Source organism: Miniopterus schreibersii (assembly GCF_964146895.1).
Source record: "Miniopterus schreibersii genome assembly, contig: HAP1_SCAFFOLD_31, whole genome shotgun sequence".
In the NCBI taxonomy this organism is placed as follows: Eukaryota; Metazoa; Chordata; class Mammalia; order Chiroptera; family Miniopteridae; genus Miniopterus; species Miniopterus schreibersii.
The window spans coordinates 42,462-56,512 of record NW_027669848.1 but is presented as its reverse complement, the minus strand read 5'-3'; the positions used below and the strand labels follow the sequence as shown (position 1 = coordinate 56,512).

Sequence of the window (14,051 nt, the reverse complement as noted above, 5' to 3'; positions counted from 1 at the left end):
CGCCCCGCCCTCGCCCGCCCCGCGCTCGCCCGCCCCGCGCTCGCCCGCCCGCGACGTGCTCGCTCCCGCAGGCGCCCGGAGCTGGGCCGCGCTGGCTCTCGGCTCGCGCGTCCCGTCCTGCCCGCGCCTTCATGTCGCGCCGAGAGCCAGTCCCTGGCGGTGCGGCGGGCGCTCGTCCGGCCCCTGCAGGGCCAGCGGTCTCGAGCCGGTTCTTCCGGCCCAGCGGGCGCCTGCGCGCCGCCGCCTCCCGCTCGGGGGCCGCGCGGGGAGCACCCGCCTCCGCAGCGCCTCCAGCGACGGCTTTCCCGCCTCAGCGGCCGCAGCACGTGGTGGGTTCTGTTCCGGAGAGGGGGGGGCGGGAGCCAGGGGCGGGCGAGGAGGGGCGGGGCGCGGCGCCGGAAGAGGGGCGGGGCGCGGGCGAGGAGGGGCGGGGCGCGGCGCCGGAAGAGGGGCGGGGCGCGGCGCCGGAAGAGGGGCGGGGCGCGGGGGGGCGGGGCGCGGCGCGGGCGGGCAGGCAGGGACCCGCCAGCCGCCCTCCGCGCTGAGGCAGTTGGGAGACTGTCGCGTCCCCGGGTGACAGCCCAGGCCCGGGGCTAAGGGCTGGCCGGGGCAGCCCCTCCGGCGTCCTGACGCCCGTGGGGACAGGGCAGGCCCGCGGGAGAGGGTCGGTCTGGCCCCTTCCCGCCGCCGCCTTCCGCGCCCCGGGGCGGGGCTGGAGGAGCAGCCCCACGTCGTCCTCGCGGGCCTGTGGGACCCCGCCGTCGGCGAGCGCACCCGCGGCCGCGTCCCCGCCGCCTCCCGGGCCCTGCGGCGGGGGTGCCCGCGGAGCCCGCCCGCCCGCCCGGGCCGCGTTCCGCTCGCAGGAGGGCGAGGGGCGCGGAGCGGCTCGCAGGCGCCTCCGCGTTTTCACGGGGCAGCGTGGCCCGTCGCAGCCTTGCCCCGTCCCCTCCGTTTCTCCGCGGGTGCGTGGCCTTGTCCTGGGCGCCGACGGCGGTCCGCAGGTCGGCGCTCTGCGGGCCCTGCCTCGCGCCCGCCGTCCCGAGGGTACTGGGGGACCTGGGGCTTGACGGGCTTCCCGCCGACCGCGGGTCACCGTCTCGTGGCGTGGTCGGTGGTGACCGTCAAGTGCAGTCACAGCCAGCGCTCGAGGGGCCCGTCTTTACTGCCCAGCCGACTGCCCGGCGCTAGACGGGCACCTCCTGCGCGTCAGGGTGCTTCTCTGGACGAGGGAGCCCAGTGGCTGAGGTGCCACGTCCCACGGGCGCGCTGGCTGCGCGAAGGGGCGGCCTCGCTCCCTGGGGCTCCCCGCGGGCGGGTGCGAGGCGCCCCCCACCCTGGGGCGCTGACAGCCTTCCTCAGGGTCTCTCCAGCCCCCCCCCCCGCCCTGGGGCGCTGACAGCCTTCCTCAGGGTCTCTCCAGGCCCCCCCCCCCGCCCTGGGGCGCTGACGGCCTTCCTCAGGGTCTCTCCAGCCCCCCCCCCACCCTGGGGCGCTGACAGCCTTCCTCAGGGTCTCTCCAGGCCCCCCCCCCCGCCCTGGGGCGCTGACAGCCTTCCTCAGGGTCTCTCCAGGCCCCCCCCCCCGCCCTGGGGCGCTGACAGCCTTCCTCAGGGTCTCTCCAGGCCCCCCCCCCCGCCCTGGGGCGCTGACAGCCTTCCTCAGGGTCTCTCCAGGCCCCCCCCCCGCCCTGGGGCGCTGACAGCCTTCCTCAGGGTCTCTCCAGGCCCCCCCCCACCCTGGGGCGCTGACAGCCTTCCTCAGGGTCTCTCCAGCCCCCCCCCCCGCCCTGGGGCGCTGACAGCCTTCCTCAGGGTCTCTCCAGCCCCCCCCCCGCCCTGGGGCGCTGACAGCCTTCCTCAGGGTCTCTCCAGCCCCCCCCCCCCCGCCCTGGGGCGCTGACAGCCTTCCTCAGGGTCTCTGCAGGCTCCAAACCGACGGCGGGCAGGAAGGGCGGCAGGGCCCTGCTGTCGGTTAGAAGTGCGTGTAAATTACCTCGCAGCCTCGTGGTTGTGGATTAGCGGTGACGCCAAGCCTGACTTTCGGTTGTGGGCTGGCAGTGACGTCACATCTGACTTCCTGTTGTGGCTTAGCAGTGACGTAATGTCTGACTTCCGGTGTGGCTTAGCGGTGACGTCATGGCTGACTTTCGGTTGTGGGTTGGCGGTGACGTCACGTCTGACTTCCGGTGGGGCTTAGCGGTGACGTCATGGCTGACTTTCGGTTGTGGGCTGGCGGTGACGTCATGTCTGACTTCCCCCACACAGGCCGCAAACACCGACGCAAGCGCCAGGAGACCCCCGGAGAGTGACGGGCCTGTTGAAAAGCGAGCAAAGCGAGCCCGGGACGGGGGCGGCCGCGGTGACTCGGCGCCGGGGAGCCCCGGTGAGTCCTGCTGCTCCGCGCTCGCCGCCGTGGCTCTGAAACGGCTGCGTTACCCGGCGCGCGGCGGGGCTCCCGGCGCAGACAGGCCTCCGCTGCGCCTGCGCACGGGGCCCGCCGGCCGCGCTGCTGGGTCGGGGTCGGCGGTGCAGGGCGGAGCTGCCGGTCTGCAGCGTGGCTGTAGTTTCCTCTAGATTATTTTTGTCTTGATTATAAAAGTAAAACATGTTTGTTGTAAAAAAAGCAATACAGAAATGTAGAAGGTGGACAGTGATAGGCCCACAATCCCTCCCTCTCAGTGAGGCCTACTGCTAACTTGGGGGGAGACTGTATGTTCTTTCAGGTCTTTCTATTTATTCACATGTATGTGTATACACATAGACCCACAAATTAGTTAATATTCTATAAGTTTTATACTGTATATGCTAATTTGCAACTATCTTTTTCCACTTAACAGAACGTTTTGGAGAATTTCCATCTCAGGACATGTAGCTCTCCCCTGTCCTTTTTTATCATGGAGCTACCTTTTCCATATGCAGAAAGGTTTTGGCTAAAGCCACCATTCCTGAGGTCCTAGACCTCTGTAGGCGTTGGGTATACAGCTGGTTGAGCAGATTTTTCTGTTTTTTGCCTCAAGAATATGTGATAAGGGAAGACGGAAAACGCTCCTTTCTTCATTACCCTCGTAGCTGAACTGAACTGCCCGCAGCTCGGGAATGAAGCGCGGCAGAACCTCCGGGGGCGGGGCCGGGGCCGCGGCCGCTCCCGCGCGGGTCTCAGCCCGCCGCTCGCCAGTCCCGGTCCCTAGTCCGCAGAGCTCCAGATTGGCCAAGTGAACTCTGAAGCTTATGGAAATAAGGCCATAGACATGGCGGTTGTTGAAACAGGAACTTTAAATACAGTTTACTTAATAAAAATAAATACTGGGAAGAAAAAAAGAGCATCCACCAGCCAGAAGAGTCACTGGCTACTTCACCTAAAGTTGTTTTTTCCAATTACAGTTGACAGTCACTACTATTTTATGTTAGTTTCACGTGTACAGCATAGTAGTTAGACATTTATGTAATTTACGAAGTGACCCCCTGATAAGTTTAGTGCCCACCGGACACCATCAGTAGTTACTACAATATCGTTGGCTATAGCCCCTGTGCTCTGCTTACATCCCCATCACCGCAGGTGTCTAACACGTTAGCTTTAGATTCTGTCTTTGGCAAGATTTGCCCTCCACCCCCATCCTGGGGAAGGTTTTTTGTATCCTTAGGAAGGACTCCCTTGTATAATATACAAACTTTTTCTTTATCCCTCACCTGAGGATACTACTTCCATTGCTTTTCAGAGAGAGCGGAAGGGGGAGAGAGAGACATATCAATCGGTTGCCTCCCGCAGGCACTGGGGCCAGGGATCAAGCTTGCAACTGAGGTACGTGCCCTTGGCCAGAACTGAACCCAGGACCCTTCAGTCCGCCGGCTGATGCTCTAACCACTGAGCCAAACCTGCCAGGGCACAAACTTAACTTTTGAAGAGTGATTCAGTTATATATTTTCAAAGGGAGAGAGTAATAGTAAATAGGATGAATATATACAATTGAAGAGATTCAAAGAGACATTTTTCTAGCTATGAGATTAACAGGAGATAAGATAAAGTATCCATCTGAAAAGAGGTTTTTAAACTTTTAGAAATGAAGAAGACATACCACTTACCTCAGTGTTTTTGCTTTAGGGAAGGCAGGAGACGATAAACGCAGTCCCAGTTTCCTGATGTATAATACTAGCTACTTAATAGCATTGCTCCAGCCCTGGCCGCTGTGGCTCGGTCGGAGTGTCAGTCCCTTCAGGAAGCATCTCTGGGCTGCAGGTTTGATCCCCAGTGAGGGCTGTGGGGGTGCGTACGGGAGGCAACTGATCCATGTTTCTCTCCCTTCCTCTTTAATCAGTAAAACATCCTCAGGTGAGGATTAAAAACAAAAAGGCCCTGGCCAGTGTGCTCAGCGGTTACAGTGTCAGCCCTCACACCGAAGGGTCTTAGGTTCGATTTCCAGTCACGGGCTCGTGCCTGGATTGCAGGTTCCCTCCCTGGCCCTGGTTGGGGCTGTGTCTCTCATACCAGTGTTCCCCCCCTCTCCCTCCCCGCCCTTTCCACTCTCTAAAAATCAATGGAGGGGGAAATACCCTCAGGTGAGGATTAACAACAACAAAAATAATGTTGCTCTAAAGGGTGAAATAATGTTTTCTGGCACATAGCAGATAACTGGTAAGTGGTCACTTCTTTTATGGATTGATTGCTTATGAATAACTTCTAGTTAGCAGACTGATAAATGCTGTAGAGAGCTATGACCTTGTTACAGGAACACAGAGAAAGAAAAGATTGTTTTTAAGCTGGGGAATTAGTGGAGCGTTTCATGGGAAAGGTAGCTTTGAGATGGCTCTTGATGAATGAGTGCAGGTTTGACATGTGGAAATTGGGGGCTAGGCCATACCACAGAGAAAGACTAGCATGAGCAAAGCTTGGAGGCAGGAGAGCAGCTGTGCCTGGAGTGGTTTCCTTGGTGCACTCTTGGCGTCAGCATCTCTAGGTCTTTCGCATGGAGCTGGTCAGATTTTCCAGTCAAGAGTCTCCCCAGCTTCTGCCTTAGGGGACAGCCCTGTTCTGAGAAGAGGCTCTTAGAAGAGGCTGCGTTTCTCAGCACACAGCAAGACTATTTCCGTTTGTATTCTTTTGGCTTAGGCACAGTAGTGTGCCTGTTTTACCTTTTCCAGAGAAGTCTCCAATTCTCTGCTGATGTGGCGGATGGACAGCTGCCCTTGAGTTAGGACATGGGGTCTAGGGATCAAATTACTTTGAGCCAATCCTCGTTATTTTATAACCTCCCTTTATTCCATTTTCAGAGCTACAGGTGTCCTAATTCCTGAGCCTTTTAAGTATTTTGTGTTGTGAGTATAGGACTGGTTCTTGGTTTTCTCCACTGCTGATTTAGGATGTAGGCTTCCGGTATGCTAAGTTGGTTGTTGCTCATTCATTTTTTTCTTCTAGCTTCAGGTATTTCACTTGCAATACTCTCCTCTCCTTTTCTTTCTGTACATATGGGCTTAAAGCTTTAAAAAAAAAAAAAAAGGAAGAAAGAAAGTAAAACCCTATAGTTTCTAATGGGCTTTTAGGACCAAGTAAAATAAGAAAGTAGATGTATATTTTAAGTGTGCTATGCTTATTTTGAACCCAAGTTACTTTATTTTCTTATTATGTTATAACTAGAGTCATTGCTTTAGTACAAAACTCCCTCTTTAAAAATCCAATGCTGGTTGGGGGAGGGGTGGGGAGATTAATCAAAGAACTTATATGCCACGGACAATAGTGAGAAGGCCTTGGGGGGGGGGGGTTCGGGGTGAAGGGGATCAATGAGGGGGGAAGGGGGACATTTGTAATACTTTGAACAATAAAGATAAATTTTTTAAAAATCCAATGCCGGCTATGAATTGACGTAATGAGACAAAATACTATTGTTATATTTTCTTCTGATTTACTAACTAAGAGTCAAGGAAATGTCTGAGGACCAGGATTGTTTTAAAGTCTCTGGAAAAATTGAAAGAATTCTGCCGCGATTCTGCCCTTCCTCAAAATCAAGTCCAGAGAGAGCCTCTTCAGGAGAGATTTGCAGTTCTGCCAAAATGTACTGATTTCGACGATATCAGTCTTCTGCGTGCAAAGAATGCAGTTTCTTCCCAAGAGTCCAGATCTCAAACTAGTCAGAAGGTGTGTAACAGAGTGACAAATACCCAACTCCCCAGAATGGTAGGTTCTAAAGTGCCTTGAGGTTCTTTGGGTCCACTCGGGGCATGGTTCCCAAACTTGGCTGATCATCTGAATTAGTTCAGGGAACTTTTACCTTTTATTTTATTTTATGTTATTTTATTTTATTATTTTATTTTATATTTTATTTTATTATTTTATTTTATTTTATCTTTTTATTTTACTTTATTAAGTCCCTGGAGATTCTGATTTACTGTGTATTAAGGAGGGATGAATTGGTTGTATTAAAACAAAACAAAGCAAAAGCTTCAGGTGATTCTGATGTATGGGGCGTGGATAAGGAGCCATTCACTGACTTGGGGGATTCTTTGCTGATAGGACAAGCTCAGTTTCTTAAAGTCCTCTTTATGGCCTCCATGGTCAACTGGGATGGTCACAGTGGGCCACTTATATAGATGTTCTGAGGTTTTCAGTTGAAAGCTTGGCTGACATAAAGTAAATTCAAAGGTAAACCAACTGAATATGGGTCCTTCTACTGTTTTATAATTTATTGATGTTTTTCACCATTGCAAACTCAGGGAATTTAACTCTTGCTCCATCATTGAAATCTACAATTCATAATAGTGGTTTTCAGCCCAGCTTTAAATTAGAATCTCTGGAACACTTAAAATACTGATAGCAAAACTTTTCCTTAGAATTATATAACTGGTTTTTAACTGTTTTTCAATAAGAACTGGACGTGGACTTTGTTTAAGAACTCTCACTTTAATGTGCAGCCTGATTGAGAACCACTGAATTAGAGAAGTAGTCTTTACTTTTTTTTTCTTTTTTTTTTGAGTGATTTAAATCTAATGAAAGCTATAGATTCTTTTCTCAGAAAAATACCAAGCTAAAATCCATTGGCTTATCTTAGGTCATCACGGGAAAAGGGTGTTTTTGTTCTTTAGTACCTAAAAGCAGTTAGCCAGAATCTCATAAAATACAGAGGTTGAGCATCGACCCATGAACCAGGAGGTCACTGGATCAGTTCCCTATCAGGGCACATGCCTGGGTTTTGGGCTCAATCCCCGGTAGGGGGCGTGCAGGAGGCAGCCCTTCAATGTTTCTCATGGATGTTTCTATCTCTGTTTCTCTCTACCCCTCTCCCTCCTCTCTCTCTAGAAAAATCATTAAAGTATTAAAACATTTTATCTACTAAAGTTCACAATTTATTAATTGGGGAATTTACTGTAGGACCTCACAAGAGCCTGTTTACTATAGCTTTATGAATAGAATGACCAACTTGGCATCTCTGATTCATAGAAAATTAGAAGTAACCAGTTAGAAGGGACACCTAGAAGTAGTATATGGATATTATTACAAGTGATAGCTGAGTATTTAATGGCATGGAAGGACACAGACAAATGGAAAAAAGCTACTGAATAAACTTGAATGCCCAGTGGTCTGGGACTGTTAGTGTGGGCTCAACAACCCCATAAGTCTTGATAGGTCCTAAAATTCCCATTTTATTAACCTGATCAGCCTGAGTTGTCAGGACAAGTTAAACTGAGTTCAGAATGCCGTCTCTGGGAACGTGAAAGACTACAATGTATCTGAGGAGTATTTTGCTCCAAGTGCTGAAAAAATGTTGCTTACTGCTCAAGTATACAGATTGACCTGTGTATGTGAACCTTTTTCCTGGATGCCTCCTCTCACTCAACATATGAGTAAGGACTTTATAGTAAGGAGTTTTTCCCCCTAGGAAATACATATATATAAATTTCAAACCTACCAAAAAAATTGCCTTAATATACTGTGTTCCCCTCAGATTCACCAGTTAGGTTTGTGTCAAATTTGCAGTCTCACTCTGGGAACTAATGTTATGGTTAGTACTTTTTAAACTCTCAAAATCTCTTGGTTGCCAGGACAAGACACTTTCTGATCTCAGTCATTTTGGATCACCACATGGGAGTTGTGAAAACTTACAGAAAATCTCTGATTCTAAACCACCTAACAAAAGAACCAAAAGCATCTACACACCGTTAGAATTACAGTACATAGAAATGAAGCAGCAGCAGAAAGATGCAATTCTGTGTGTGGAATGTGGATATAAGTATAGATTCTTTGGGGAAGATGCAGAGGTAAGTTGTTTTTTCAAACACTGTTTCATATTTTTCTTGTCCAGCCTTAAATATTTTCCAGTTTTTTTCATTTTTGTTTTTTTTAAATATATTTTTATTGATTTCAGAGAGAGGAAAGGAGAGGGAGAAAGAGAGAGAGAAACATCAATGATGAGACTCATTGATCGGCTGCCTCCTGCACGCCCCCAACTGAGGATCGAGCCTGCACCCCGTGCATGTGCCCTGACCGGGAATCGAACCGCGATCTCCTGGATCCTAGGTCGATGCTCAACCACTGAGCCACGCCCGGTTGGGCCAGTTTTTTTGTTTCATTTTTTGACCTTATGAAGAAGTTTATGTAATCAATTACCCTTTAAAACTGCTGTCCTGTAGCACTAGCCGATTTCACTCAGTAGCTAGAGCCTCAGCCCTCGGACTGAAGGGTCTTGGGTTCGATTCTGGTCAAGGGCACGTACCTTGGTTGCAGGCTCGATCCCAGGCCCCTGTCGGGGCACGTGAGGGAGGCAACCAATCAGTGTGTCTCTCTGACATCGATGTGTTCTTTTTCTCTCTCTCCCACTCTCTCTGAAAAGCAATGAAAAAATATCCTCGGGTGAGGATTTAAAAAAAATGAAAAGCTTTCATTTAAAGTAAAAACTAGAACACAAACGTGTTGAGTGCTAGACTGGTGGGGAAGGAGATGAGGGTTCCTGTTGGAATGTTGGTGCTCCTCCATGGTATTCACTTAATACCTTTCATCCATCAAAAGCTGGACGAATCAATTAGTAAGTGAACCATAATCATGTGTTTCCTAATGAAAACTCCAGCAAGGAAAAATTTTTGAGATGTAAGTTCCTCTGTTTATCCTTAATTTATGAATTTTCACAGCCAGTAGCATTGTTAAGTCTCAATAGAAGAGCCCATTAACTCTACCAGCCACCAATAATGTTTGAAGTCTTACAGGTCTCTCTATATTAGTCACGTTGCTATCTTGGTCTAAGTTGGGTTTGTATTTAATTTGGGGTATTTGACGTAGGCCTAAGTTAAGAAGGTTAGAAGTGAACTTGAGTATTTAAGGGCAGGCTTAAGGAAATGCTTTGTTGGAGTCCTGGGTGGTTTTGATGATTCCATAGTTTTCAGGCCTGGTTGGGTTGCACACCATCAGAGTGATGAGGTGGCACTTCTGCCTCATGGATGGGGAGTGAAGACTTGGCCAACTTTTTTCTTCCAGTTTCCTAAATCCTGTTGTGGCAGGAAAGTGGTATTGTCTAGTTCAGATGACATTGGGCTGTGTTCTGTGTTAAAAGTCAGATTTGAGACAGCACGTTTGCTGCAGACGGGAACACGTATGTAGTTAGTACCCGATAAGTGAAGGGGTGAAAGGAAATACTGTTCTCTCCCCTTCTCTCTAGGTCAAATGATAGATTTAGCCTTGACCACAGTAAAGGCTTATGTTTTCCTGCCCTGCCCTGCCCTGCCCTGCCCTGCCCTGCCCTGCCCTGCCCTGCCCTGCCGGGATGAACTAACACAGTTCAGAAATGGATAGGGTAGGGGAGTAAGAATGTTGGAATGAGAGCTCTGTGGCTCTGGTGGGCAGCCTCCGAGCCGTGGTCCTGTCTAGGAGGCAGGGTGTCAGGTGACTGCCCGGCTCTGCATTTCTATCACTCATGCATCAGAATTGGCTAACCTCGCCAGGGGGTTCTCTTCTCACTTCCTCAAAGATGCCCTCTGTCCAAGTGGGTTTATAATTTATGTACACATACCCTTAGTATCTCCTAATTTTCAGTTATTTGCATGTGCTATGGTATCAAATTCTTATTCCATTACAGTTTCTTATTCTAGTCCCATTACAGAGAAAGCTCAGCACTTTAAAGTTTTGATGGAGCTAAGGACGTAGAAAAGGACCTGTCATTTACTTCCGAGTCATTTGTAGATACAGATGCTGACCCAGAGCTTAGGCCATGGGAACTGCCAAAAATACCAGGTGAAACTGTAGGCTCCTGCATAGGGAATGACTTCTAAACTTTTTATCGATGTACCACAGAGAAGGGCACAAGTCCTGCGGGTTTATCTCAATGGATTTTTAACAAACTGAACAAATATCACACAGGGGATCTTGAAATAGAAATTTATTGATATTCTCTATTTCAATTTTTTAGATTGCAGCCCGGGAGCTCAATATTTATTGCCACTTAGATCACAGCTTCATGACAGCGAGCATACCGGCTCACAGACTGTTTGTGCACGTGCGCCGCCTTGTGGCAAAGGGATATAAGGTCAGCTTTGGCTTCAACTTGTGGGAAAAGGGGTCCGATTCTCTTCCAGAGAGAAAACATGTTTTGTAAGGTGGTAGCTCTAATCGGTTTAGAATTTGGCATTTTGGGGAAATGAAAGTATGTCATAATTATTAGCATTATATCTTCATGAGCTTTAACATATTAGATATTTAGGCTAAATTTTTAAAAAACTGGTGTTTTAGTTAACCTTTTAAAATCTCAAAACATGTTTTAAAATTTTTTATCATGTTTGATATTTAATATTTCTTATTTCTGTTGAAGGTAGGAGTTGTGAAGCAGACTGAAACAGCAGCGCTGAAGGCCATTGGGGACAACAAAAGTTCACTATTTGCCCGGAAATTGACTGCTCTTTATACAAAATCTACACTTATTGGAGAAGATATCCTTTTTGAATGGGAAATTTTCTCTTAAATTTTAGAAATCTTTGTTTTAAGGAGCACTTTAAAAAAGCACTGTTCTCTGGATGGGTATCTTTTTGGTGATGAGGCGGTGTCATTCCTCTAGCTTTCCGTCAGTGTGCTCCTGAAGAGCTGTGGGTTGGTAATGGCTGGAAACACACACTGTTTTTTTCTAATGCGGTAGTGAAGGAGAGTGCATCATACTTTAAGAGCAAGAAAAAGGACAGCCTGATAAAAGATGACTGCCGGTTAGCAACTAACTTGCAGTCACAACTTTCCTGTGCCAGTATGGGCAGTGGTTAGGCACTTAGGCTTATAAGCTCCTTCAGATCGTCCTAAACAGGACCTAAAAATAACTTCCTAACTTCAAAATGAGAAAAGAAAACCACGAAGTCAACACACAGTGAACTGCTCATGGAATATAGTCCATCTTCTTTAATTGTTAGCTTCATGAAAATTGTATTATTTTTGAGAGTGGATTATAGGTGAAGCTTTCTCACTTTTTAAGAATCCTTAGTGTGCACAATGATTGCCCCAAAATTTATGGCCATTCATAAATTCAGTGAGTTATTTAAAGCAAGAGGACTTTAATAGAAAAGTCATAAAATTCTGTCAATTTTTTAAAAACAAATAATTATGTATAAAATGAAATAAGGATATATTTTCAAATGTATATGAGATGGAGTCAGATCTCGGGATGAAAGGATATAAGGGTGAAGTCTTAAGTGATACTGCATGAAAGTAAAATTTCTGTTTCAGGTTATTACAAACCTGCATATTTAGAGACCTGCTCAGATTCTGTCCAAATGGTGAAGACTTTTGTTTTATTAATATCATGAATAGGGAATGGCTATCACTCAAGATGAGCCCCAAGCCATGAACAGTTCTGTGTACTCCACGCTGATGAGGCTGTAAGACTCTGGTAATTTTATTGTTTCTTTTGCCTGAACTTGAGTCTCTTAACGGAATCCTAAAACAGTTCTCCTCTCTGCTTCTCTTCTGCTACTGCGATAGCTCCTCTGCTGATGCCCAGATTGGATGTTCCCAGACTGACCTTGTCTAAAATCAGCATTTATCCCTGAGAATTTAATTGATGGACTCAACACATATTCACACACGTATACACACACATGCACATACACATGTATGAATGTATGTTTCTGTTTCCTTTTTTGTTTTTTTGCGCGTTTTTCTATAGTTTTTTTAAAAATACATTTTCATTAATTTCAGAGAGAGGAAGGGAGAGGGAGAAATAGGAACATCGATGATGAGAGAGTCATGGATCAGCTGCCTCCTGCAACCCCCCCCCCCCCCCCCCGTCCCGGATCGAGCCCACAGCCTGGGCATGTACTCCAACCAGGAATCGAACTTCGATCTCCTTGACACTCAGCAGCCCCTGAGCCACGCCAGCTGGGCTATTTCCTTTTTTGGTTTTCTTTTCTCCTGAGAACTATTATGCACTTTAAAGGAGGAAAGTAATGTATACTATTTTAGTGTATTCACCCTTCGATTTACGGAATTATACATTAGGAGATGGTTAAAGATTCAAGTCTCAGCATCAGATAACATTTGGGTTTCCACAAGGTCTGAGGATCTCTCCTAGGCCCTTTGGAAGTGAGAAGATAATAGTTGTTGGTCCTCATGGAACTATGACCAGAGTGAATCAGAACAGTTAATGCTGTGTGGAAGATTTATGCACAGAGCAAAAATGCCTGGAAAAATGAATCGCTAATTTAAAGGAAAACACAGTTAATATTCATGGGAATGGAGTGTATACTCTTCTTTAATCATTGTTACATGTGAGCCCTTTGGCCCAGCTGGGTGACGCTCTCCATGCCGACGAGACGGTGACTGACGCCTCCAGTGGCTGTCTTCTGTGCATCTGTGAAAACATTAAGGACAAAAAAAAGGGGAACGTTTTTGTTGGAGTTGTGGTGAGTGCCTTGTAGGGGAAGGATGAGCGACAATGTCGGGTCTGGAAATAGGAGTAATCACGTGGTTTGTGAGGAGGGTGTCTGGTGAAGTGTGCTCTCACGTAATCGTACTTAAAAACACACATTTCCTCATAATTTCTGTATTAGATCACTAGTTTCAGTTTTCTCATATGGCTCCTTGGCGCTCTGCCAGGAGAGGTCAAGGTAGTTTCTGTTCCTGTGCTCTAGTTGTTTAGGGTTGCAGACAGACATGGTGATAGGCGTGGGTGTGAACAAATACAGATAGCAAGACAAAACACCAAACCAGCACATGCATGGATAGCAAAGGGTTTTACAGACTTCCTAGAGGTTTGAAATGGAATACAGATGATTGTGGGATTGTTGTATGTAGAATTGGAGGAAAGGATAGGTAAGGGAGGGGAAATGTAGTCGGCCAATACAAAACTTCATATTTAATTAATATTATGAATATTTACAACCAGTCTTCCAAATACATGTAACTTGCGAGTCTTAGTTTTATTGATCTTGCCTTCTGGCAATTTTTGAGTAAATTTGCCCATTTACAGACCTTCCTGGACTCTGCTCAGAATCTTAGACTTTTTAGGGCCCTTCAGAACTGTTAGGCTCCCATGTCTGTTGCAGATGTTACAATATAGACCATTTCTCTGATTAAAAAAAGCAAAGGGGTATTTGTTTGGCTGATAAATTTGTTACTTGAACTTCTATAAATGGCCTTTATAAATGGTTTGTAGAGTGGGAGATAAACTTACATATGTTACTAATGTACGTTAGTCCAGCCATCTCGGCACTAGAGGAAGTCCTTTGGGCTAGAATTAAGGAGGTTGCTTGAACCGAGAAATGAAAGATTTTTAAAAATTATGAAGTGTTCAAGAGGAAAAATGCATAAAAGAGGATACGTACCTACAGTGTAATGTGAGTTACCACTGAGGTCAGGAAATAGAACTACCTGCAGAAGGGCCCTTCCCTCCAGAGGGAACTAATCCAGATTTCTATGGGAATAATTTCCTTGCTTCCAGTTTTACTCCTTAAACTTCACACAGATGTAAACATATTGTATGTATTTTGGGGGGTCTTGCTGCTTTTGTTTAGAAAGTACTATTTGTGTACAAGGTTTACTTACGTGTGTCACTGGAGTTCTTCCACTGTCAGTTGCTGTGCTGTGTTTCATTTTATGATCTA

General features: G+C 47.5%; 1 protein-coding gene across 1 annotated transcript in view; it reads left to right on the top strand.

Annotated features, from left to right (window-relative positions):
* The first annotated feature begins 32 nt into the window (after nt 1-32).
* Nucleotides 33-14,051, top strand: part of LOC308552027 (DNA mismatch repair protein Msh3-like) — a 52,985-nt gene continuing 38,966 nt past the window's right edge. Inside the window, exons 1-7 of the mRNA XM_081162991.1 lie at nt 33-329; nt 2,265-2,382; nt 5,906-6,126; nt 8,028-8,243; nt 10,382-10,498; nt 10,781-10,898; nt 12,715-12,851. Coding sequence (XP_081019117.1) covers nt 132-329; nt 2,265-2,382; nt 5,906-6,126; nt 8,028-8,243; nt 10,382-10,498; nt 10,781-10,898; nt 12,715-12,851 — 1,125 coding nt within the window. The 5' untranslated portion in view covers nt 33-131. The remainder of the gene's footprint in view (nt 330-2,264; nt 2,383-5,905; nt 6,127-8,027; nt 8,244-10,381; nt 10,499-10,780; nt 10,899-12,714; nt 12,852-14,051) is intronic.